The 27145-nt window shown below is 53.4% G+C and overlaps 1 protein-coding gene across 1 annotated transcript; it reads right to left on the bottom strand.

The window, feature by feature from the left end:
* Positions 1-26680, bottom strand: TBX4 (T-box transcription factor 4). The gene is made up of 8 exons (XM_036341230.1): positions 26501-26680; positions 25661-25755; positions 17571-17690; positions 16225-16372; positions 6231-6383; positions 5254-5342; positions 4901-5136; positions 1-2134 (listed from the first exon to the last, which is right to left on the bottom strand). The coding sequence occupies exons 1-8, from the start codon at positions 26678-26680 to the stop codon at positions 1518-1520; spliced, it is 1638 nt and encodes a 545-aa protein (XP_036197123.1). The 3' UTR covers positions 1-1517.
* Positions 26681-27145: the final 465 nt, after the last annotated feature.

Here is a 27145-nt window from a genome sequence, read left to right on the forward strand (position 1 = left end):
TTATGTTCCGATATGCAAAATAAAATGTCCATGCTATATAACAAAACACTTGAGGTTCCATATCCCCTGTTAGCTAATGTATCTGCTAATAAAATTTAATCTGTACTGTGTGTGTTTATATATATTTATTTATTTATTTATTCATTCATTCATTTACTTATGTTTTTCTAAACCATTCTTAGTTTTTTTAAAATCAAGTGTGTAATAAAAATTTAAATAGATGTCTTTCCAAATACCCCCTCCAACATTTCTTTTTTTTAAAGTTTATTCATTTGTAAAGAGCAAAGCTGAATTTGACATGTGGCCTGCATTTGTGAGATATATATATATATATATATTTCTTTATTTATATAATATATAAATAGCTATTCAGCATGCAAAGAGTTTAGAGATTTCCCAACTTGGATTACAGAGTTTGCACCAGCCGCGTGGATGGTCTGGTGATGTTCAATGCTAAAGAGCGGGGCTGAGGACTCAGACCCACGTCTCTGCAGAAGAATGGTCCTTGCTCCTCTGAGCGCACTGGCTGAATTTACTGGAAGAAGTGAATGTTTTCTCGATTCTCGTTTTTATTTCTGTTGGGCTTTCCTGCTCCAGAGGCACGGATTTTCTGGGAGCAGAACAGGCTCCGTAGATGCCTGGCAGCAGCCCCAGCACAGTCTCCTGGGGACGCTGCCAGGTGAAGTGTGTTTCATAATTGCCAGCCACAGGATGCAGATGGGGCCTGAGAGGCTGAGTCTTGCACAACAGAGGGAGTGAGAGCTTGTGCCTTGGGGACCAAGGGGGAAGGGCTTTGCGCTTTATAAGAAAACCTGAATGATGACAGAGATGCCATAGGTTGCATTTTCCCTCCTCTTAAAGGAAAAAAAATAGTTTTTTTCATACCCATCAGGTGGCACTTAGCACATGACCCTCTCTGAAGATCAGCCCTCATAGCTCAGGGATGAATTTCCAGGCCACTCACTGGGCAGCCAGCTCCACTAAGGGTGTGCTCTGTGGCTTAGCTGAGCCCACCTCTTGGGTCGGGTCATAGAACCTTCAGAAGCCAAGGGAGTGGGCCAGAGGTTCTCAGCCCCCCTTGCAAAGAGAAGGCCAGGACCACTAAGGTGTGCACAGAGCCCTCCCACCCCAGCGAAGAGAATCCTCCCCCACCTTTCCTGTCGGAGGGACCTCATCACCTGGCCCTGAGTAAGTCAAATATTATATTATAAAATCTCTGAATATTTCACATGAACTCCCCCCTTCCATCCCACCCGTGGGCATGTTCAAGAGATGCCAGATAACAAAGGACCCAGGTCCTACAGCCAAAAGCACATCCTAGACAGTTGTGTTTTGTTCCTTGTCATGGCCTCAATTGTATGGCAGAAGATCAAGGCTCTCCAAATGCATGTGCACACACACACACATGCACACAGCCCACCCTTTAACTACCTTCCTGTGTTTCTTGGTAGTGCAGGCCACCCACAGAGGTCAGTGCTGGAATAACATGGTCCTGGGGCTGTCGAGGGACCTGGGAGTCATCCGTCAGTCCAGTTCTCCACAGTCCCCATTCCTGGGTGGTACTGTACGGAAGCTTCCCGGGATAGGGAGAAGCTCTGAGAGTAGAGAAACTCGTTGGCAGCGTTCAGGTGTGGAGAGGGTGGCTTCCTCTCACACACCGCGGGGAGGCCTCGCTCCCTCGGGAAGGCGGAGGTGGGCCCGCGCTCTCGGCCCTGAGCCTGGGAGAGCTGATTGTAGACACTGAAGTGGGTGTTTCCTGGTGGCTGGGCGCCCTGAGCGGAGATAGTGGGCAGCCGAGGCATCATAGTGGTGGTGGTGAAGTGCGTGGGGAAGGACTGGTAAGGCACAGTCTCCATTGTCTGAACGCTGTAGCTCGTGTACGGAGAAACTGACGTCCACATGTTACAGCTCAGGGGGGGTGGGGGCAAGTCGTCCACCCCAGACACCCCGGCAATCTCAGGCCCTGAACCCGAGTACATACAGGCTTCTCTTGGGGTCACCTCGCTGCAGTAGGAGGGGCTCAGCATCTGTTGGTCGTAGGGAGGGGGCGAACGGAAGTAATGATCCTCCCCCACCGCAGAGGGGGCTTCCAGGTAGGAGCGCTTGCAGGGTAGGTCCAGGTGGCGGGCGTTGTCTGCTGGAAGACAAAGAAACCTTCAGGAAGAGCCATTCCCACCAGCCCATGGGTCAGAGCACCCCAGCTGGAGGCCAGGATAAGCCTACCTTTGTCATTCAGGGCCTACCCTTGTCCCGTGTTGCCATGGCACTCCCAAAACCACTTTAATCAGCAACAGCTTTTATAAGGTGGCAGCAGCCGAGAAATGGTGAGATTGTGGACCTTGCCCACAGGCACAGGGACACTCCATCACTGGGCACTGAGTTGTGTGTTTAGCCAGGAGGCCCTCAGCTTTGATCCTTTGCCTTGACTCTCGGGGCTGGGAAGAGGCCTTAATGTGTGCTGGCATTCTTAGACTAGACCCACCCTGGCCAAGGAAAGTAGACACAATTGCCAGACCAAACCAGGCCCAGAGGCCACATCTGTGTGAATGAGCCAGGAAATACAAGCCACAGCGTTTCTGCCTCAATCCTCAGCTCCCAGGAAGGCCTTTAGGAAGCCCAAGTTACCTGCAGGCATGTTCCTGCTGCTTTCAGAAGAGGAAATTGTCATTACACAGATTCCAAGATAACATTGTTTACAAAATTAAGAAATGGAGCTGATAATAAGTAAGTAAAAGGTGACTACTTGTGAGCCTAAGCTAATACTCTGGGAAAAGATAACCTCAACTGCCCCAAACCATCCTCAACCATGAGGACTTGACTCTGGAGTGGCACGTCCCCTCCTGGAATCCAGGGATGACCCAGGCCCCAGGACTTGGGCAACAGCCCACTTGACAAACTTAGAACGCTTGTCCTGTGGCTTATCTTGGCTCACCTCCTCCTGTTTTCTCTAGAGATTCACTCTGGGAGTATGTGCACAGGGCAGGGTGGGCTGGGGCGTGGGCCGCGTTTGAAGGCCTGCTCCCAACTCTGCCCCAGGTAGAGGCATCTTCCTTGATGAGGCACTTGCCCCTCTCTCTTACCCAGCTCTCTCCTTCACCCCTCACTCATCCCTCCTCTCCATCTTCTCTCCAGATTCCTCCTTTCTCTCGAACGCACTAAGCTCTTAAACTTGGAAAGTGGCCCAGTCACTCTAGGTCAGTAGTGAGCAAACTGTTCTGTAAAGGGCCAGATAGTAAATATTTTAGGCTCTGTGGGCCATGTGGAATCTGTTGCCACTACAATAGGTCTATGAATAATGTTGTTTCATTCAACATCATTTCATTATAATGTTGATGAGGAAAAATAACCGATTCTGGGCCCCGGGCCACTGTGTGGAGTTGGCAGGTTCTCCCCATGTCTGCGTGGGTTTTCTCTGGTACTCCGGTTTCCTCTCGCATCCCAAAGATGAGGACATGCGGTGAGTGGGCCTGTCTACGTTGTCCCTGTCTGAGTGAGAGTGGGTTTGCCTTGTGCTCTGAGCTGCCAGGATAGGCTCCAGCCACCTGCCACCCTGAACTGGAATAAGGTTGCAAAATCATTGTCTTACCTTTTAAAATTAATCTTTCCTAAATGTACATATAGTTCACATTTATTTCAATATTTAATGTTGAAGTGTTTGGCATCTTTATCTAGAAGTTTGATGGTGTTTTCATGACCAGAAATATGCTGTAGGAACTTAGCTCTTGTTTATATCAATTAGCCTATGGTAACGCTGGTTTTGTCATGCTTAGTGTTGCTTTAAGTCGCAGAGCCTGTGGACGATGTTAAGCCAGGACTTGCTGTTCGCAGCTCTGCTGTCATCACATGAAAACAGCCACAGACAGCGGGTAAGTAAATGTGCATGGCTGTGCTCCAATACAGCTTTATTTACGGTGCTAACATTTGCGTTTCATATCATGAAATAGTCTTTTGATTTTTTTCAACTATTAAAAAATGTAAAAACCGTTTTGTATGGTTCACAGGCACAAATAAAAACAGGCAGCAGACCAAATTTAGTCCAAGGGCCACAGTTTGCCAACCCCTGGTCTAGGTCCTTAGATCTAATGGGACTGGTACCAGAGCTCTGCCCACTGGTCCCTACGAGCTGGGCTGAGAGAACATTCTAGATTGCAAGCAAAAGTCCCCAAACTCATTTCCAAGAGAATTTCAGTGACCCCATGAAGTTTTCTGGTACAATAGCACTAATCGCCCCTCGTTTATAGATGAAGGAATCTATAGGTTTATAGATGAGACCTGGCACCAGACAGAGCACAGATGTGCTGGTTCTGGCTCAGGGCTCAGCACACACTGTGCTGTTGCCTGTGGTCCTGGCCCAAGTCTACATCCACAATAGCTCATCTCCATTCTCAAGAAGCCTTTGCAAGTCCTGGTGTGACGAGGCAGAGAGCCTGTAGCCCTAGAACGAGGTTGCCCCTGTTCTAGGATTGAGGTTGCTTTGATGAATGACAGCCCCAATCCAAAACCTCTGGACTGTGACCCCTCAGCCTCTGCCCCTGCTCAGAGGCAGAATCCAGCAGGTTTCATGCTGTCTGCTCACCCTGTGGAGGCTCTCAAAGCATTGGCTGCAAAGCAACAACACCTGGAGTTGGGGAGGTGTACCAATGTCTGGGGACACCAAGGCCATGAGCTATCTGTGAGGATTCTGAAGGTTGCATTAAAAGCAAGAACCAACATCCCTGCGCTGAGCCCAGCCATGGTTCCTAACCCTTCAGTTTGCTCTCCCATGTGTGCGTGTGTGTGCGTGTGCACATGCGCACAGGTGTGCATCTATGCATGCTCCCATGTGTAGTGGGGGAGTGTGTGCAAGGTGAGCTGCACCCTTCCACTGACCCTCTAGGGCTTCCACACCAGCGAGAGCTACCTCGTCTTTTCAAGCAGTGATAGAAGAGGCTTGAATCCCTCTGGGCCGGGAAGGTGTTGAGGGGAAGGTCCTGTGGCTCGGCCCCAGCAAACTGCATGTGAGCCCCGTTCTCGTACTGGTAGTGCTGCAGCGCCTGGTGGGGGCCATGCAGGGGGCTGACATCGGGCTTCGCCGCCAGCTGGGTGGAGACGAGCCTCTGCCTCATGATGCTTTTGGAGATCACGGGGTATTCTTTGCTGGAGCAGCGGGGAGGACAGTCAGAGGGAGACAGGAAAGAGTGAAGGTACTTTGAGGGTTACCAAGTCCACGTACCTGAACCCAGGCTGCCCATCCCACCCCCTGGGAACGCCCACCTCTGCAGCCGGGCCACACGCAGGTCACTGTCGTCACTACCCCGGAATCCCTTGGCAAAAGGGTTGTTCTCAATTTTCAGCTGTGTGATCTGTCAGGAGAGGATACACAACAGAGGTGCTAGGGTAGAGGACTGGGCTGGCCTCGGCCCTCCTCCCGCCCCAGGCACATTCAGAATTCATGGCAGGGTTTGGGGAAGTTGCCCACCCAGCCCTGGACCCAGTCCTGCTGGGTCCTCCTTGGCCTCACCCTGCACATCTTGTCACTGGCTCTTATCCACCCTACTCGCTACAGACCCTCCACATCTGTCTTCTGCTCTCACTGTGCTCCTGGCTCAGTCCCTCATCATTCTCCCCCAGTGCCTGTGACAGCTTCCTGTCCCTGTCACCCCTGTCCAGTGCAACTGCCACATCAAGTTTCCAAGGACTGTTCTAGATGCAAATCTGCCTCTGTCACTCTCTGCCTAAAGTCCACCACAGCCATGGTCCCTCTGCAGTGACCCTTGACCCCTCACCAGTCCATTGTACATGATATGAGAAGCACGCTGAAGAGGGTAGCACAGGCAGAGGGGCCGGGGTGTGACCCATGCAGGGATCGGAAGCAGTGTGGTTGGGCTGGGGAGGGAGGGTAAGTAGTGGGAGGCAGCCTTCTGACTACAGCTGACAGGGCCCCAGGGCTCTCCCTGCTCTCTGTAGGCCCAGCATTCGACCTTTGAATCCCACCAGGGTCCTAACACTGATGCCACAGGGCAAGCGCCACGCTCCAGTTTTTACAGTTGCCAACCTTGAACCCTAAATAGAGAGCATAATTACTTTGCACAGAGGTTTAGGAGTCTGGTCTCCCTTCCTGCTCGTTATGCCTCTCCCTGCACTGGGCCTGCCTCCACCTCACTGCCTCCAAAGCTGCACTTCCTGCCTGTGAAGGCCAACACAAATGCCGCATGGTGTCGGTGGTGGAGTGGTGGCAACTGCAGCTATACCTTGTGATTCTGGTAGGAGGTCACGGAGATGAAGGACGTCTCTGGAAACACGTGGGTGCAGAAAGCTGTGTTTTTGGAGCCAAAAGCGTTGTTCTCATCAGCCTTCACGATGTGTAGCCGCGGCTGGTACTTGTGCATGGAGTTGAGGATGATCTGGAAGACAAGGGTCTCATTCTGAGCTCCAGGTCCCCACCCGCTGGCCCTTGGCCTCTTTCAGCTGGCCCTGGACTGGCTTTCATCTCCTAAAAGCCCAGGCCCCAGCGCCTGACTACAAGACTGAGCCCAGAAAGGTCCTAAAGTTCCCACGTGAAGAACAAGGCCCCTGGGCTCCTACTTGGCCTCTGTGCTCCAGCACCTATGCCTGGTCCCAGGACTTCCCTATGTTAGATGGCTTCACTGTGGCAACCGAGAACTTAGCAGTTTAAAGTCCCCCGGGAACTCGGCAGTGTAGTAGGTGGAATTCTGAGTTATAGACAAAAGTCCAGGTTGCCACTGTCTCACCGGCTGACCTCAGACAAGTAACTGGACGTCTCTGAGCCCCAGTTTTCATGTCTGTAAAATGGGATCATAATGCATAACTTACCTCTTTCAAGTGTTCCCCTATAGGCTGACTCTTCCCCTTGCTTCTCCTTCTTTTCTCCTGCCTCTTCGCCTCCCTGCCCCCTCCCCTCTCCCTCCCACTTATGTGTGACCAGCCTTCCCCAGTAATGCTCACTGTGGGGGCTCAGCCCCCTCCTCACATTTGTCAGCAACAAAAGCAACTTCCCAGCCCAGGAGTCTGTGGCATGGGGGAGGGAGGGAGCTGAAGAGAATGTTGCACTCTGACCTTTGTCATCTAGTGACTCCTTTGTTCATTCATTCTCAGCCTTCACAGAGGCCTGCTGGGGGTAGTTGGGAGACTCAGCTGTATCCTATCCTGAGACCTGCCTGAGGCTACTCACAGCTTAGAGGGAAGCTCCATCCCAGGCTTGGTACCAAGGTAGGAGACAAACCAAGTTCCTAAAATAAGCCAGAGGAGACCAGGGGCCCGAGGTGCCTGGGGCTGGGCGGTGGGTCACCCTCATGGCCAAAGCTTATGAAAGCGACTAGGAGGCGTGGCCCTGGTGCCCGGGAGTAACACACAGTAGTGGCTGCTCAAAACCTGCTTCGTTGGCCTGCGCCCCACGGTAGCGGCTGCATCATGTGCCATTAAAATGTATTTTTTTATCGTTGACATTTGCCAGACGCACTCCCCATTGGAGGCAAGACCAGGAATTTGGGGCATTTTATCAGCACTGCTGCTTTTGTTAACCCTTTGGCTCCTGTCTGGCTGGGCTAAGCTGGCCCTGGGTCCCAGTTCCCTTTCCTTTCTCTCCTTTCTCCCCACCTGGTGCTGAAGCTTAGTGAAAGGTTTCAGTTCTGAGTGACTGAAGCAGGGCAGGGCCAGGCTCTCCTGTGGAAAGCGGGCAGAAGCCTTAGTCTGGGGAGGCTCTGCTCGGACCACACCCCAGGGATGGGGACAGCCCAGAGCACAGGTGCAGTTGAGGAGGTAGTTGGTCAGGAGCTGGGCTGTGGGCTCTGGCTCTCCCTGGGTTCCGTGGTTTTGGCTGAGCAGCTCCGTCCAGCAGGAACTAGCTTTTCTGACTCCTGCACCAGCCACTACCCCTTAGCCCTCAGGGACAGAGCTTCCCAAGCCCCAAACTAGGTCCTGCAGCTGGAGACCCGCTTCCCAACTGGGCCTGCCAGACAAGAAACACAGAGACTAACAACAGGCGGGAGTGGAGTGGGGCTTGATGGACACCCCTTTCCAGGGAAAGGTCCACTGGGGAGAGGAGCTGGATCTTGGGAAACACCTCCCAATCCGTTAGTTCCTCTGTCACCCTGCACTATTCCCTCAAGCTACAGGAGCTAACAAAGGAACTAAGTTCCCACAAGACCCAGCAACTGAATCCCTGGGAGGTGGTCTAGATGCCCCTAGGAATCCCTAGATACTTACCTCTGCATCTTAGCACATGCAGTCCCTGTGCTGTTTTTATCTTCCTTTCCCATTCTCTCTCACCTTCTAGGCCTAGCAACTCCTCCAGGAAGCCTTCCTAGATTACCAGGGCCTACTCTGAACTCCCAGTACTGAAACTTCCCATGTATTTTCCCCATGGCTGTGGTACTTCTTCCTCCTGACTTCCTATTTCTTCCTGTCCCTTCAATTGAACTAAAAACTCCTCAAGAAAAGGGGCCATATCTTTATTCCTTTTGTACTTTCCCTCAAAACAGGAACTAGTAAGTATAAGGCAGGTTTACAGGCATGGGGAGACCTGGGTCATGGTCACAAACTCTCTATCCACTCCTCTCTTGTCTCTCTTTGTTCACTACAGACAAGCTGGCCTCTAAGGCATTTTTCAGGTCAAAAATGGTGATTAAACGTATGCATAGACAATCTTTCTGTGAGCACACACATGCTCTCCGGCAACAGGACCACCCCTGGTCACTCGGCTCTCCTGGGGACGGGGCACAAGGGGAGGGCACAGGCATCTGCACATGAGGCTGTGCTGTCCCCTAGGGACACCTCAGGACCCATGGCAGCAGTCACAGGCTGTAACCGTCAGCCAGAGCCTTGGGCATTGTCAACCCCCCTTTTCCTCACGGTCCCCCTCCTCCAGGTCCAGTCAGTGGTGACCAAGTCCTGTGACTCCGGCTGTAAAACAAAAGCCTCCCCTTTCCCGCTGTGCAGCCCTGGTTCAGGCCCCACTGTCTCTCACAGGGTTTAGGGACAGCCTCCTCCTGGTCGCCATCTACTTCTCTCCATTTCCCCTGGGACACATCCTGTCAGGCCACTCCCCTGCTCAGAACCTGATGGCCATTCCAAGAAGACTGTCCATTGTTTGAGAGCATGGCCCTTTGTATTTCCTCCTCTTGCCTCCATGTTCCCACCACCTCACTCCTGCGAGCACTTAGTCATAATGTCACCTTTGATGGTTCCCTCTTGCCCCTTGGGATAAATGCCAAACTCTGTAGCCCATCGGACAAAGTCCTGGATTGTCAAACATACCTTCTAGGGAAGGGAACCAGACAGGCTGGCAGGGGAACCTGGAAAGAGAGAAACAGCCAGACCTGCAGGGGCAGGTAGACGCCAGTAGGGGTGTGCAATTCCAGCCTCAGAGAAGTGAAGAAGGGCCCGGAAGCTTCTATGGACCCCTGCTCACCAGCTGCAAGTCCTGAGCAAAGCTCTTCCCCTCTAGTAGTTGGGGTCCCCATCTATAAAGTGAGGCCTTCCACTAAATGGTCCCAAATATCCTCCTGACTCTGACAGTCTGGAACCTGGACAGGTGTCTGGAAGGAAGTCCCACCCATGGAACCAACACAAATATAAATTGGAGCCTCAGTCCCATCAGCCGGAGAGAATGTGAGACCAACGCGGTGACTCACACACCTGGCTTCACTCGGAAGTTCCTCAGGCGTCACATTGAACTACTTTGCCAGAGTCTCACATTTATATTTGTTGCCGAGGATAATGGGCCAAATGGGCCAGCCACGTCAACAAAGCCCACTACACGGCTGGTCTCGTCATCATCGCTGTTTTATGGAAATGGGATTCATTATGTCCTGGCTATGATTCAGAAGCCTGTTCTATTTTAACAACTGTGATAGCGCCAAACATCCATCTTCTCAAGAGATCACCGTAACATGCTCAGCCAGTGGGGCCCAGAATTATCTACGTTAGAAACACAGAACATTAAGGCGCGGGGAGGCAGAGCTGGGATCTTTCGAGTCCAACCTCCTCGTTTTGCAGATGAGCACCAGGAGGCCTGTCGTGGGGGTGGGACTTGCCCAAGGACACCCGACGGATCCTGAGAAGAATCCAGATAGCCTCTGACACAGTACACGCTGCTCTTGGCAAGCTCAGTCATTGCAATGGACCCTTGAGCAACACGGCACAAACTGCGTGGATCCACTTATACGCGGATTATTTTTCAATTGACTCATGTGGTTCAAATGGTATTGTTCAAGGGTCAACTCCAAGGTTGGGAATTGCTCTTGGGGCAGTAATCAGGGGCCCAGAAACTGCAATAACAGCCAGTGTTCACTGAGCATATCCTGAGTGCCAGGCCTTGGGCCGAGTATCCTACACACATCATATAATTCATCTTTATAATCCCTATAAAGTAGGCATTATTATCAGCCTCATTTTAACAGAGGCTCAGCTCAGGCGGGTGAAGGCATTTGCCCAACCTCAGACAGCTGATGGCAGGCCAGAATTGGTGCTAATTTCCAAGCCTGACCCTGTACCTGTGCCTGGCTGGTGAAGGCCAAGCCTGATCTGGAGTTGTATGGGGCATCCATCTATATGTCCCAAAGCCCCTGGCAAGGGCTCATCACATTGTCAGGGCTCATCAAATAGGGGAGGAAAAGGACAGCAATAGCTCTGGGCCCCCACTGGCAAGTTAACAGCCTAAGCCAGTGATGGCAAACCTATGACACGGGTGTCAGAGGTGACACGCAAACTCATTTTTTTGGTTGATTTTTCTTTGTTAAATGGCATTTAAATATATAAAATAAATATCAAAAATATAAGTCTTTGTTTTACTATGGTTGCAAATATCAAAAAAATTTCTATATGTGACACGGCACCAGAGTTAAGTTTGGGAGCTCAAAAGGTTCGCCATCACTGGCCTAAGCTTTGGGGGGACACCAGCCCCTGGTGGAGGAAGTGTCTTCTCTGTCTAAATAGCACCCCCTTCAGTGGGTCCACTCATTCACTTACTGCTGACCAGCATCCACCTTTTGCCAGACACAGTTTCAGGCACTAGGACATTATGGTGATTAAAAACTTCATGGTTTCCTGTCTAGTGGGCAGTCACACAGTCATCCAAAATCAAGCAGAAACTGGAAGAAAGGGGTGAGAAAATGCAGTGGAAGAAAGTTCGCATTGATAATAGTAACAAGATGAAATACAGAATGAGAAGGGTCTAGGACCTTAGAAAGAAAACGTGAATACACTTTTGGAGGACAAAAAAGCAGACTCCAACAAAGAGAAAGGCATTCCTACCAATGTCCCTAAGTAAATTTATCATTTATAGTGATTCTCATAAAAATATAAGGAAAAGGGGAGGCCAAAGGAGGTAAAATATATGGTGACAAAAAGAAAGTAGACTTTGGGTGGGAAGCACACAATGGAGTATACAGATGCGGTATTACAAAGCTGTACACCAGGAACCTATATGATGTTGTTGACCCATGGTAGCCCAATAATCTAATTTAAATCAATCAATCAATAAAAATAAGTTTCATTCTTAACACTGCAAGCTTATCCTAAAGTTCATGTGAAAACAATACATGCGTCTAAGCCCAGGAAACTGAAAAAGAACAGCGAGGGGGAGAGCAGCCCTGCCAGGCACTGAAACCTGTTCTGAAGCCTCTGCAGTTAAGGCTCTGGCACCTGAACAGTCGCAGACTCAACTGGGGATTTCGACTCCTGAAATAAGCATCTAAAGCAGGAGGAGAGAGCACTCGTCAGTTACTGGTGTCAGCACAACTGGATAGCTCTCTAGAAAATAATAAAAAAGTTGGATTCACACCTCCTATGAAATGCCAGAATAAATTCCAAAAGAATCAATGGTTTAAATGTAAAAATAAACCTATAAAACACTAAAAGAAAACAGAACAAAATTCCCTTGTAAGTGAGGAGTGGATATGGGCTTTCAATGACTCACACTGCAGAATGAGTAAGGAAAAGACCAATGCATTCAATGAAAAACTCCTGTGCAGGAATACCACCATAGCAAAACCCCAAGACCAGTGACAAACTGGGAAACATATATACAGCTCATATCACAGATAGGAGCTAAGCCTTCCTAATTCATAAAAGTCCTAGAATTGATAAGTGATAAAAAAAAATCTAAGAGAAAAATAAGCAAAGGATAAAGAGAGCAGTTCACGGAAGAGGAAATACATATAAAAAAAATACTTAACCTCACTCATAATAAAGGAAATACAAATTAAAACTAAAATTGATATCTACATTTCACCCATCAGACTGGCAAAAACCCAAACCTTTTCTCTCCCACCGTGTTGGTGAGACTACAGTGACGGCGGGAATATACATCAGTGTAACTCAATGGAGGGCAGAATTACAAATGACAAATCCAAATACCCTTTGAACAGGCACTTTATGGCACAGATATACAATGCCATATGCACAAGCTTAATCAAAAGAGCAAAAATATAGGAAAACATCTGAGTCCTATAAGGGCTGGCTACATAATATATGGAACAATCACGGGATAAAATTCTATGCAGCTGTGAAAAAAGGAATAAGGATGCTAGATGAATGGAACCATCGCCATGACATACTAGGTTGACAAAGCAAGGTGCAGAAAAGGGTTTGTAGTATGCTACCATTTGTGTCTAGAAGAAGGGATCTGAAATTCTGCATTCTGCTTGTCTATGCAAAAAGAAATGGTGAAAAGAATTAGTAACATTGGTTACCTGTGGCTGGGACTGGAAGAAACTAGATGGATGGGGACCCGATGGAAGAAGACATTTTGGTTTATTCAGTGGTTTATTTTTAAAACCTGTGAATGTATTTCCTATTCAAAAACAAATGTGACAAATGAGTATAAAATTGTAACTGTGGGAAGTACTAGGGTAGAAAGGTGCTCAAAGTTCTGAAAGCCTATGAGGGGGACCCTGAACCATCTCCCTGAAGAAGTGGCATTTGAGCTTGGATCCCAAGCTGGAGAGGGACTAACTAGGTGAAGAGGCTTGCGGCCGGAAGAGGAGGAGAAGAAGGAGAAGGAGGAGGTAGCACATTGAGGGGACTGTGCCCATGTTACTTTGTGGCCAAGGAGCTGCAGCCCACACCCCCAGCCCAGGATGAACTCAGCCTCTGGAACAGATTCAAAAATCAAATTCATGTCAGAAATCATAAACTGACCTTCCTCCTCAGGAATCCGGGAGACTTGAGACAAGAAAAGTAAGACTTATGTGCCAGTCATCTCCACGCCCCGCCGTGGGAAACAAACCCTACCCCAGTGAGGCCCTCAACTTCCCGAAGCATCTCTTTCCACCCACAGTCATTGGCCCATGGGCACAGGGTGGGGTAGCAGGTAGGAAGGCATGATGGAAAGCAGCCTGCACAGCCAGCAGAAGTGAAGGTGACCTGGGGCTGTATGGAGGCAGCTCAGTCCTGCCCCAGCCCCTGATCCTTTCTGCCTGTGCTGCTGGCCCTGCCCGTGGCTTTGGGTTTTATTCCAAAACCCAGGGGTCATACCCTGAACCTACCCCCTCGAGAACAGAGGACTTTCCCAGACTCAGCAAAAACCCACAAGGAGTTTTCAAGTCAGAACCCAGTCCTATCTTTTCAGAGCACATGGCCATGTGGTCTGAGGGGGTCCTTGTCCCGGAGCCCCTGCCTGTCATGCAGGACAAGCTGCCCACCCCCAGTCCTCCCCTGAGCCCTGGACCCTTCTCCTGGTGGAAGGCTGCAAATGGGAGGCAGCAGCTAGATAAAGTCCCTCAAGTGCTGTGAGAAAAGTCCAAAGTCCATTTGGCTGGAGACCGATACTTGAGGTTTGGAAGCTCCTGGGAATAACTGAACATTTGGAGATGAGTTAGGCAGAAGGAAGGACTTGTTTGGGGCAAGTTCACAGTATGAGATGGCACTTTCCCAGGTTCCTGCACTGAGAAGCCAAGAAGGGTGACTTGGAGAGTTTATCACTACCATGGACACAGGCCAAGGAACAGAGAGCCCAGGTCCAGGCCCTGATATGTCTAGGAAGTTAACCCATCCTCCACCACCTTTCCTGCATGGCCAAAGCCTGCTCCATCCCCAGCGGTGCTCCAAATAGCTGAAGATGTGACAGCCTTGGGTACAGAAAAATGGGTGGAGAAGCCGAGAGAGCTGAACTGAAATCAGAAAGCAGGGTCCAGCACTGCTCCCAGCCCCTGAGACAATCACTGCATCTCCTGAGCCCCACTCCCCCACAGGGGGTGTCATAACCAATACATTGAACATGCTGGGTAGGGGTTGGGGGAGAAGGAAGATGCGCTGCATCCCAACCCTCTGGAGAGAAAGCCGAGTTAGTGTGCGGACCATCCCTAACACCAAGGGGCAGGCATGGAAAGAGTAGCCAGGGGCACCCCCATCACTAGCCCATCAAGCAGCCCCACTGGCCCAGATACAAGACTATATGCAGGGTTAGTACAAGCCCCTAGGGGACTCAGTAGAGCCACCAAAGAGGCAAGTCAGGCTGGGAAAACCTTGCAAGGCTACGTCTGTATCCCACTCTTAAAAAGCCCATCTTTTTGGCCACTTGACTCTCTCTCCCCTGCCATTTTCTGCAGAGTTGTTGGGGAGGTAGACGATTCCTCCCAGGCATCCCTACAGCTGGGAGCCATCATGGCAAGCTATGCATCCAAAATTCTCACCAGAGCTTTGATCCCTGGGTCCCCTGGCCACTCACCCAAAGATTCAGCTCCTGCCAAGCTCTGTGCGAACCCCAAGGGTCTGTCCCTGGGTCTGCAGTGTGTGCAGTTATGGGCAGGGATGTGCATGTTGGCTAGGTTCCATCTCCCACGCAGAAGCCCTCACTAACCTTCTGAGGTTGGTGCCACAGCCTGGCCAAGCAGAGGAGGCTGGGAGGAGCTGGCTGGGAACAAAGTCTTGGCCAGGACGGTGCTCAGGAAGACCTGGAAGGCCCCTCTCCCCTCAGTTGCAAGGCCCTGTGCCCTGTGAAGGGGAGGGGGTGTGGCTTGGCTGACCTTTCCCATTGGATCGCTGGCTTGTCTCTGCCGCCACGACAGGTTGGGGCTGCATGAGCACATGCCACTGTGCACACTGCACGTTTATGCCATGCACCCAACAGCACCTACTGGCCCTGCATGGGGCTGCTTGCAAAACAGATAAGTTGGGAGTCAATTACGTTAATTAAGCATTCTCCTAGTTGCCTGTTATGGATCACCAACTCAGAAAAGAATGGAAGAGACTCTAAGAAAATCAGAGCTAAGAGCTGCTTGCTAGTTACATACCGGTCAATCGGAAACACAGCAACGTTGGCATTTTCCACGGGGAACTATGATTCACAGACTCCAGAAATAGAACTGAGGCATGAAAGAGGCACGTACCTGCCTGCATACCCCACTGCTGCTTCCCCCACCACCCTGCCACCTGAGCACTAGGTGGGCAGCCCAGTAACTGCATCTAGAAGCCTCTCATGCACCCGCATCACCCCACCCCACCCTGCACTCCCAGGGTAACCGTGGGTAGCCTAGAGAGGTAGGGCCTGTGCCCTGGCACATAATACCAGGTCCCCAGACTTTAGTTTGCCCCACGCACTTGAGCTAAAAATTTCCACATAAAAAGCTTTTTGTGGGCCTGCCAGGGCCAGATGGCGAAAGAATAAGCTTTAGCAGCCTGGATGGGGCGTCAACAGCAGCATCCGTAGGGCTTCAAAATCTCTTTCTAGAGCCAGGTCCCAGGCAAGGCCAGGAAGGAGTGGACAGGAGCCAAAGCAAGGCCTCCTCTTCCAGAGGGCAGGCAGCTGCCAGGCCAAGCAGACAGACACGCCAAAGAGAGGCTTGGACTCATCGTGACTCTTTCTCAAGGAAGTGGACTGTTTTATGCTCCAGCAAGGCCAAATCCAGGGAAACCGAAGCTGGGCGATCAGACCCATCATCGCCATCATTGTCGTCACAGCTGCCTTTTAGTTAGAGCCTCCTTGGTGTAAGGTGCTTCATGCATATTCCCTTGTTTAATTCTCACGCCCATGCAAAGTGTGCATGGTCATCTTCCCTTTCTAGACAAGGAAACTAAGGCTCCAAAAGGCTAAGACTCACCCAAAGTCACGCAGCCAGTAAGCACTAGGGAAGGATGTGCAACTGTGGGGCTGGGACCTTGGCTCCTGCCACAACCTGGCTTGACAAGTGACAAAGCCTGGAGCTGGATTCTCCCAGTCCCTACCCACCCATCCATCTGCAGCCAGCCCAGGACTCGCCCTCAGGGCCAGGGGTCCCTTCTTACGTGGCCGAAAGGGTCCAAGTGGTTGTTTGTCAGCTTCAGCTTCTGGAAGGAGACCAGCTGTCGCATCCAGTGGGCCCCAGTAGCCGGAGAATCCGGGTGGACATAGAGCCTTCCTGGCATGGCGGGCTCAGCCTTCCCTGCCACCATCCTGCCAACAGAGCAACCGGCCACAGCAGGGGATTACCATGGGGTCTGGGAAGCCCAGAGACCCTGTCCCCTCTGAGAGCAAATCCTCACAGACCTGAAGGGAAAAATCGATGCTGGTCCCATCACACTGACAATTTAGGACTTTGGGGGTAGCAGTGAAGCACAGAAGAGAGTGTGAAAGAGAAAGGGACATTACAGAGCAATGTCATTGTTTACTAGAAGGAATGGGGCGAAGCACAAATGTATTATAGGGCGATTTAGGCAGCACTTCTCTGTGTTATAGAGACCATTTTAAAATGTTATAAGTTACATTATTTGGAGGGAGCTTCTCAGAGGACCCAGACAACTTTCAGATTTCTTGCCCCCAAAACAATGCTTGCCCCGAAGAAATTAATTGGTCTTGGTCCCCTCAGCCAGAGCCAGCTCTGAGTGCTAATACAGCCCAGAGAGAGAAGTAGAAACATACCCCTGGGCAGGACTGGCCACCCAATCCCCTCAGCCTCTGCGGGCCCCACAGACCACCCACCAGGGAGCCCACATCCCAAGCTGCTGATTCATTCAATCCCTTGCTCTCTCCCTCACTCTCCTTGAGTGCTGTCCTGGGCTCTGGGGGCAGACAGGGCACTAAGGAGGTGGCCTCAGGAAATGGAGCCCAGTGTTTACCCGGCCCCAGCCTGGTTTTCCCTTCAATCCAGCCCCTTGCCAAAGGGTCCCATCCTCCAACCACCGGACCCACTGACTCTGGGTTGGGGACACACAATGTAGCCAGGCAAAGAGGAAGTGAGTGGAGAAAAAGGAGATGCCACAGAGCAGGCAGCTGGACCCCACCAGAAACGGCTCCCATCCTCCTCCCCATGCAGCAATGCCGGGGCCTAAATCAACCCTGGTGGGTGTTCACCTGTCACCCCACAGCATAGTCAGCAATCCTGTTTGTCCACAGCTGTGTGGAGAGCACAGACCCTGAAATCCACCAAACACTGCAGCTCATGTTCAGCCCCAGCCCCAGCCCTGCCGGCAACATGTGTTCAGACACCTGCCTACCCTGCAGCCTCTGCAGGCCCCGCTCCCCAGGCTGCAGATCGGGGCAGTCATTCAGACTAACTGGTGAGTCCCTGGAGCAAACATCAGGTGGCGACGGGTGTGATGAATGGAAAGAGCAGTGGAGGGAAGGCAGGTGATGTGAGGGTCCCAGTTCTTACCATTTGTTGTCACAGAACTTGTAGCGGTGGTCATCTGCAGGGACGATGTCAATCAGCAGGATATACTTGGTCTTGGGGTTCATGCCCGTGACCTTTACCTTGTAGCTGGGGAACATCCTCCTGGGAGAAGCCAAAGGGTGAGGCAGAGGTGTGGTCAGAGCACCAGGAGAGAGGGCACAGAGTGAGCAAGGGGGCAGAAGGCCTTAAGGGGCACTGCCCCTATAGCAAGAGGTCTTGGCATCGGTCAGAGCTGTGGGACCCTGTGTACGTCACTTCCCTGTCTGGCCTCAGCCTCCCCCTACACAATGAGAGGGATGCACTAGGCACTCCCTCTGAGCCCCTGCAGCTGTCAGTCTGTGTGTCTAGAAGGAGGGTTTATTTACATGGTTTCCCAAACTGAGCCCCCACCCCTAGCCTAGTGGCTGTGAGCAGGTAAAGCACAGAGGCTCTGAGAGAGGATTTCGACACCAACCTGCCTGCCTTAATTCCCCTCCTGTCCTTCACCAGTCCGTGAACAGCTAAAATTCTGGGCTGCCGTTACAGGGAGCGAGAGCAGCAGACCTGGGAGTCTGTCAGCCGCTTCGTTAACCAATGAGATGGCTCCCCTGCTCATGTCTCTGTGGAAACCCTCAGGCCTCAAACCAGCTTGCAGGAGAGCAGGAGATTCTGCTAGGCCTTTGGAGTCCTTCGGTGTTTAGCAGAGATGAACGCTTGGACTGGGCCTGCCCACATGAACTGGGTGCCTGGGAGGTCAGCCCAGGAGCCTCGGGAGAAGAGCATGGATTCCAGAGCCACTCCGCGTGATTCACAGCCTGCTCCCCCCCCACCCCCCACCCCCACCACAAGTGGGAGGCCTTGGACAGCTCGCTCGGCTCTCTGTGCCTTGGCTTCCTTATCTCTAAGATGCGGATATTACTACATATCTCATAGGTTGCTGTGTGGATTAAATGAATCCATGCACCACAATTACCATGGACCCCACTGAGCTGCTCTCTCCACAGACCTGTGGGATGACCTACCTCTAAGAAAATAGATTCATCAAAAGAAGTTGTCCAGTCCCTGTAGCCCATGCTGAGGCTTTCCAGGACCCTGAGGCTCAGAGAACATTCTAGAGAAGAGCTTCCCCAGGCCCCTCAGCACATAGACACATACAACAGCATGCACACATACCTGCAGGGCACACCTCCCTCCCCGGTCACCAGGTCCCTGACACTGGCCTTTCCCAGAGGGGCAGACAGTTGTCCTCAGACACCCCATCCCTCCTAGATGGCCTCTCACAAAAGTGTCCCCTGAAAGAGGCAGGACCCAAACCTAAATGAAGACATGAAGGGCCAAGTCCCCTGAGCCCGACCCGCCCACTCCAGGAAAGCCATTGGGTGGTCCTCTGCCTCTCACTAAGCTGAGAGATAGTCAGGGGCCCTCAAGAGAAGCTGTCCTGGGCACCTCCGATTATTGGAGTCCCCCAGTTTGTCAACAGGGGTACCTGCTTACCTGGACAGGGCAAGGCTTCCATACGTTGCCAGACCCTACAGCAAGCCCAGGTCAGGCCCTGAGGTGCAGGCTTCCACTCCACTCCCCAGCCCAGCCAGGTCTGTGCCCCCTCTTGCTGGAGGAGAGGCGGGGGAAGGCTGCAGTGGGCCGGGATGGGACGTGTGTGACCGTGTGGATGCACCGGCGCATGTGGTGGCGTGCGAGGTGGAGTGCGCATGCGTGCATGTGTGCGTGCCTGGAGGCAGGAGGGAAGTTCTAGCTGCAAGTCTAGGGACTTATAAACCGTGTGGAAGAATTTGTCTCAGATGTCAATTGAAAGCATTTTCAAATGTCCACCCCACCCCCTCTCCTGGACGGGGAAGTGAGAGGGCTCAGGAACCCAATCCTGCTGCTCACCACCCCCCTGCCTGGCCTGGGGGCACAGCTGGAGCTGCACCACCCTCTTTCCTGGCCCAGCCTCTCCCCTGGTGGGCCTAAACCTGAGAGGGGGGCCGCAGCTGCCTCAGCTCCCCCTCCCTGGGCGAGGGGGGGGGGGGCACACACCCTGTCCTTTCCAGGCACCATTTTATAAGTGCCATGGAAACAGCCACAAAATGGGGCAGCCCTGGCTGTGCATGGCTGCTGGGTACCAGTGCCCTGCCCTGCATGTGGCCTGTTTCTCCCGTTATCACCCCAGCGGCAACAGCAGAGGGCGGGCATGGCTTCCCCCAGACCAAAGGGGGCTGGGAGACTATGGCTCGCTGTCACTTCTGCAGGCTTCATAGCCTGGGGTCCTGTCCTCCGCCTTCTGCTCCCCACTGTGTCCACCTCGGCAGTGCAGGGGCCAGGTGGCTGGCGTGCTTTTCTGATGGCCAGCTAAGAGCCCTCCAAGGCCCGGAGCCTGCATCCCATGATTTGCCTTCTGCTAGAAACTGACTACAGACCAGATCCCTGACGACGGTCACTCGCAGAAGGTTTTGCAGGAGGAGGGGCAAGGACAGAGTGAAGGTGTCACAGCCTCTGCCTCCCTGCCCACCAAGCCCCCTCTCTCAGGAAGCAGGGAGGGAGATGGGACATCTGGTCTGAAGGGGGAGTTCCAAAGGCTCCTCGGAGAGCTCCCTTCCTTCAGGGAAACATATGTCCTCTCTGTCGGGTTCGTGGTGAGGGCCCTGGGCCACGGAGGACACACTCGGGGGACCCCAGGCACAGCCACATCCCCTCTAGGGGGCTCTAGCAGGATGGAGGCTGCCCTGTGTGGGGAAAAGCTGAGTGTGACGTGAGACACTCCCCTCCTCCCCCCTCCATAGGCTCTGCCCACGCCGAGAGCACCTGCCCTGGCTCCAGAAGCGGCTGAAGTTGAAGCCCAGAGGCTGGGCATGGGAGGATCCGCAGGTGGGCATCACTCAAGCCACCGAGGCCAGGCCGGGCTTGGGAGCCCGACTTTCCTCTGGGCTCACCCTGCACTGCGAAGGTCGCCCCACTGAAACCCATGAGCAGATGGCGTGATAGTGTTTCTGTGATTTGGGACGTTAAATGTACCTGAAACTAACGCCAATGTCGGAAATGAACACCTCAATGGGAAGGGGAGGGAGGGGCCACGAAGGGAGGTAATGACCGGACAGCCTGCATCCCACGCAGCCCCGCCACCAGCGCTGGATGTCAAGACCTGGCTCGTTGGTCCCAGACACCTTGCGCCCTGCCCCCCGCAGCCCAGCGCTCCGCCAGCCCTCTCTCCCTCCTTTCCCCGCGCCCCACTAGCCCTCTCCCTGCCCTCTCGTCGCTCCCCACTGGCCCTCTCCCGGCGCCCCGCCAGCCGTCTCCCCATCCTCTCCTCGCGCCGTCAGCCTTCTCCCCGAGTCCTGCCCGCCGCCTCTCCGTCCTCCATCCTCTCCCCGCCCCTCCGCACCCTCTCCACGGCCTGCGAGCCTTCCCTCTGCCCAGGCGCCCTCCCCGCTCCCTCCTAGTTTGCCGCCACGGTCGGGCTCCCGGACCCCGCGGGAGCAGCGCTCCCAGCGCGCGGAAACGGCTCCGCCGGGGAATAAACAAGCCGCCCGCCCCGCCGGCCTGGGGAGGAGATGAAAGCCGGGCTCCTCCTCTGATCAAGAAACAGGCTCTGAAAGGGTGCGGGGCTGAGCCTTTATCTGCTTCATACTCGGAAATGGCTTTAGAATGAACTGCTAAGATAAGCTTCCTTGGACGGGCGCGGAGAAACGGTCTGAGGGCATTTTGATTTTGGCAACAAATCCTTAAGTGCAAACTCACTGCTGAGCGGGAACACGCAAGTTATAGCTGGGCTCAGAGCGCCGCCAATTCAAAGCACTGGCCCACCCGCCCCGCCAAGCCCGAAAGGGGGACAGGGAATAGCGACCTAAGGGACCCACCAATTCTCCCCACCCAGCGGGTCTCCAAGCCTCCACCCGCCGCAGCTCCGACTTCCTGGGGGTGGGGGGAGGACAACAGGGACCCCAGGAGCAGCTCTAGGTGCTGTCCTTTAAATGTAGGTGCAAAACCAAATCGGAGGGGTGGGAAGTGTGGAGAGAGAATCCCAGGGGGCGGGAGAGGTGGCGACTGCAGGCACACGAGGGATTCTGGGGGCTGGGAGTGTTGTTTCTTTATCTGGGTGGTGGCTACACGGGTGTGCTCACTCTGTGCAAGTCTATAGAGCTGCACAATTAAGAATTGCTCACTTTTCTGCAGGAATGTTCCACTTCAATAAAATTGACATTAAAATTTATACACACACACACACACACACACACACACACACAGAGACCTGGAGTGCAGATTCTGAAAGGAACAGGCTGCAGGAAAAAAGGTTGGGGGTCCAGAGAAGACCTCACCAGTCTTTCTATCCCTAGTTTCTGGGGATCTTCAGGAAGAATTCGGGATATGCTGGGAAGAGGCCAGGGCCCAGCAACCAAGGCTGAGTTTGGGGGCTGTTATGGGGCCAAATCTTTTGTAGCCAAATGATTTCTGAGAGCAATAACACAGCTACGTAATTTATTTCCACTTCACACACACACACACACACACACACACACACACACACACAGAGAGAGAGTTTTCTAATTCACTCAGAGCATTTTTAAGAAATATTTTCCCTGAGGTGGGGGCAGGAGTGAGGGTGTGTGGAATGGATGCTGTTTGGGAAGGTCAGTTGTTTCTCTTAGATTCTTTTTTTAAAAGACATTTCCTTCTGATAGACTTTTGCTTTCAGAAAATACTTTAAAAAGAGATCAAAGCACTCTCTCCCCAGTCCACTTTCCCAGTGTCTTCAACCCTTACTTCTCTTATCACCCACGCCACTGAGCTCTGACGCTGTGTATACAGAGCGAGGGCAATTGGCTTTGAAGCCCCGGATTAAGCCAGGCCAAATCCTTGCCTCAGAATAACAAACAATACAGGTTCAACAGGAGTTCTCATCGGTAGTTCATTTTTCAAACGCAAATTCACTGTCACTAACACAAGCAACATTGAACTCAACAGGCTCTGAAGGCTGATAGTGGAGATTTATCTGGTGGCACAACCGTGACCTAGGAGCAGCGCCGTCAGACAGTTAGGACGTTTTCATTTTGGGGAGGTTTATATTTAAATTTCTGTGGAGCTCACTTTTATCTGTGTTTGGGAGAAAAATGCAGTTTCTCACATGTGTCAAGCTTGGCAGGGATGTAGGGAGGCAGAGAAAGGGGTCTGCTCGCTGCAGTCCACAGCATGAACCTTCGGGTTGCAGGGCCTGGGAGGGACAGAGACTGGCTGGGGAGGGGTCTGGCCACATCTTATGCCTAAGCATTCAGAAATCAGAAACTGATATATCACCCTGTGGTTGGCACCTTATTCACCAGGTTCAATTGTTCGAGAATTCAAACTCACTCCTGTGGCTTCAGACCTTCAAAGGCAGAGGGGAGAGAGGCTTGTGACTCAAGGACTCAAACTGACTTGAGAACATGCTGTTCCCTCTTCTCCAGGACCCACCCTTCCATCAACCAGTCAGCAATTACCCTGCCCCTAACCAGCCAGGCTCTCTAGGGCAGAGCAACAGCCCCCGTTCAAAACATTGAACTGGCCCCGTCAATAAGCAATCAAGGAAGTTTCTCAAAGTTGGGGTCGGTACTATGTGCTTGCCTTGTGGAGACCTGGTAACTGCCTAACTCTGCTTCTGTCTACAAGAGCCAGGTGCCTTCCTTTCTCTGGGATCGGGTTGTCCAGCTCTAACAGTCTAGGACTCTATGAGTCGAGGTTTAGGAGAAGGGTCCAGGTCATCTGCTGAGAAATGGAAATGTTGATAGAGACACAAAGAAGAGAAGAGGGAGAGGCACCGGACAGGAGGTTGAAGAGCCACAAGCCCAAGCAAAGCAAGCTGCCTCCTGAGGTTGCCCGTGGGAGGGAGGCATGGGGGGGGCATAGAGGGGGGGAGGCAGGGATCAGAGCAGTGAAAGTGGCCTCTGAAGTCAGTGGGCAGCTATGCAGGAGGAAAAGAGCCTGTGAGAACTCTGGGGGAGGGGAAGGCCAGTGGCTTTCTTCAGGACTAGACCTGGTGCAACGATAACTCTCTGCCAGAGAAAGGAAAGACTGTGATGAATCCATACTTGGCCAACATCATCACAACCATTTTTAAAATTATATCATCAGTCCCTGTGGTCCATCTCTAAGCCTCCATTAGAATCAGGCACAAAACTTTGCCCGAAGCCAGTCACCTCTGAAACTGTGTGTGTGTGTGTGTGTGTGTGTGTGTGTGTGTGTGTGTGTGTGTTGGGGGGAGGGAGGGAGGACCCAAGCAGATGCAGGAAACCCCACTGAGAAAAATCACAAATGCCTTTTGTTGAAAGTGGCAGAGGCCAGGCATGCCCAAAGAACCCGCTGGCCATTTATTTTCTAGAGACAAGGTTATTTCTGCTGCCTAAAAATGGAAGTTCTGAATCTTTCTCTGTCTTCTTTCCTTCGGTCCACCACAGCAGTCGCAAGAACTAAATTCCCCCCTCTTCACACCTGTAATCCACTCAACAACTGACCATGCACCACCCACAGGATCCCTGGTTTGAGTCTCACACTACCGTAGATCTGCAGTCACCATCTCTGTTTTGCCTAGCACCACTGAGCCACGGGAAGTTCAGGCTTTGCCCAAGTGCACTCAGCTAGGAAAAGGCAGGGCTTGTGACACCTGCCCCCACCCCACACTGACCTCAATGACCACTCCATGTGGAACCCTCAGCCAGGCTCCCCTAATGCATCCTCCTTCCCCATCCCCCAAATGCAGCAAGCTCAGGCCCTGACACCTAACTGCTCCCTCTCCTGATAGAGACCCTGAGTGGCCAGGCCACCTCCCTGACTTAAGCATAACCCCCACCCCCAACAAAACAAAGGAAACCTCACAAGGCCAGCCAGCAGCCCTACGCTTGCAAACCACTGTCTTTTGTTTCCTTTGAAGAGCCTAAGCAGTTCAACAGCGTTCTCTAAAATGTAGGGGGGAAATGCTGAGTGGATACCAGACATTTCTCTTAACTATGGTTCACACCATTAGCATTTGTTACATTAATGTTATAGCTAGCATTTATTGTGTGCTTACATGTGCAGGAGGTGTGCTGAGTGTTTTACATACAACTGTATGGAGACACACCTATTATTTTACAGCTGGAGATGAGGAGGGGCAGAGACCTTGCCTGAGGGTTGCCCAGATGGAAGTAGCTGAGCTGCAACTGAAGCCCCTGCTGTCTGACTCCAGATTCCTGGCCCTGACAATTCACCATCTTAGTCTTCAGAAAACCCAGTTATGGGCCCACAGCCAGGCCAAGGGACAGCTTCACACCTAACCTGTCCCCCAGCGATCACAATCAAGTGTGAGTATGTGGAGGAGGGGGAGGGGGGGGAAGGGACTTCCTGAACCTGAACTTTCCAGCATCTCTGTCTAGGACCATCTCCCTTCACCTAGGAACCACTCTCTTGCTCTCCACCGCGGCCCCACCCAGACGCTGCCCCAGCCAATCTCTCCGTCAAGCCCATCTGCATCTTCCTCCTCTCACCCTCTCCTCCCGGTCCTCTCCCACAGACACCAGCACATTTTAAAGATGTTTCCACTTTATAAATCATCCCTCTCTGGCAGCCACTGAGAGCTGCTCCTCAAACAACACACACACAGGGCCCAATGTGCCTCCCCCTTGGCCAAGGAGGGGGCTGGCACTGGAAAGCCGCACCCGTGGGATGAGAGACTTGGGGTTTGTGCTGCCCCCGTAATGTGATGGAAATAGGAAAACACAGTCCCTTTCCCTTCCCCCTTGGGGGTATCTCCAGGTGCCCCATCAATGCAATCCTGCAAAACACTGCAGATCCCCAAAAGGAGGACAAAGCAGCTGCCCAGGGGGCCAAAACTGCTGGAGCCAGACCCAGTCCCAGAGCAGCGACCTTATTTACAGTCATTTACATAGTGCTGCCCCCTCCTCCGGTGCTCCCTGGCGGGTGGGGTGGGAAGTACTCTCCGGACTTGGGGCTAAGGCCAGAGCGTCGTTCCCCTCCTCTCCCGCCCCCCCCCCCAGGCTGGAGACCCCCAAGGCTGCTAGGGTGCCCTGGGGGATACCCATTGCTCTATCCATCATCCCCTCCCCCAGAGTCGATTTCCCAGAGCTGACCTGCCCGCCTTGGTGATGATCATCTCCGTGCCCGCCTCGTGGAACTTCTTCCAGAGCTCCTTCTCATGCAGGCCCACCTTGATGTTCTCGATGGTCTAGGGAGGGGAGGGAGGGGACTTGTGTCGGCATGGCCCTCGTCTCGGGCAGAGCCCTCAGAAGGCAGAGCACAGGCCCAAGGAGCTATGCAGAAACACTGCCCGTCCGGGACCCACGCCTCAAGATGTCGTTTCACGAAATTATTCGTAGGGTGGATGCATTGTTAAGAAATGGAATCAGTAGCGGAACCCCTCCTTCGGAGCCGCGCCTGTGGATGTGCCGGCAGAGGACACGTGGATGACTCCACCTGCCCAGACAGCCGCAGCCCGGACCCAGGAGGGGCGCCTCCTCCGCCAGCCGCGCGTCCTCGGACACTGCACGCAGACCCGCACCGGCGAGAGGCGCGCACAGACACAGTCATTGTCGTCACCGTGTTATCACCGTGACCCGCCCGGTGAAGTCCTCCCGGCGGCTCCCGCACACGCTCCCACACACATCCGCCGTCGGGGCGCTCGGCCCGCCGGGTCCTAGGCTTTCACCCCCGACCCCTCAGGCTCGTCGGACTGGACACTTGGCCAGGGCTCCCCCCGCCGCCGCCGGGTTTCCTCCCCCCGTCCCAGAGGGTCCCCGTGGGGCAGGACGGAAGGCAGAGAGCCCCTGCCGGGAAGCGCCAACCGGCAGTCAGCGCAGGACGCAGCCAGGCCCCCGGGAAGCCAGTCCTGCCCGCAGTGGGGCGGACTGACACTGGAGGCCCTGCAGACGGGCCGCCGCGCGGCCTCTCCCCGACGGCGGGCGCGTCCCTACCTGCTCGGCGGCGGCGGCGGTGTCGGCTCCGGGGCCCGGGGAGCTGCCGAGCGCCGCTCCGCTGAGGTCCGAAGCGGCCAGCGCGGGCTCAGGGGCGGTGGCAGCGTTGGCCTCGCCGAGCGCTGGGCCAGGGGCCCGGAAGGCCTCCTCGCTCTCCGACAGGCCCTTATCCTGCAGCATCTCCTGCGGGCACAGCACACACCAGTCACATGCCCAGGTCCACACTGGCCAGAGGCCCGCAGCCCTCTCGAGCTGAGCGGGTGGGGGTGGAGGGTCTTGGACAGGGTGGGGAGGCCGCCCTGGCGCACGTGAACCCCGCCCCCTCCTGAGCTGGGGGAGGGGGAATTTGCCAGGGCAGGACCCTCGCCTCCTCCCTCTGGGTTCTGGGCCTGGGAGGGTCTGCGTGCGGTGCAAGGTCTGCCTGCCCAGGGTGTGGGGATGTGCGGTGAGTAGGTCTGGGGGGAAGGACCGCCCTCTCGGCATTGCCCCAGCTGTACCCCCAGTCCCTCCCTCCCGCTGGGCTCCAGTGGAGCCTGCGGCCTGGGTCTTTTTCCCTGTTCCCTAATAACTGGAGTCCTGGGGCCAGGAGAGGGGAACAGGCCTGGAGGGCAGGACGCAGGCTCCTGGGGCTCCACACCTGCAGAA

Source organism: Myotis myotis, unplaced genomic scaffold (assembly GCF_014108235.1).
Source record: "Myotis myotis isolate mMyoMyo1 unplaced genomic scaffold, mMyoMyo1.p scaffold_m19_p_17, whole genome shotgun sequence".
Classification (NCBI taxonomy): Eukaryota; Metazoa; Chordata; class Mammalia; order Chiroptera; family Vespertilionidae; genus Myotis; species Myotis myotis.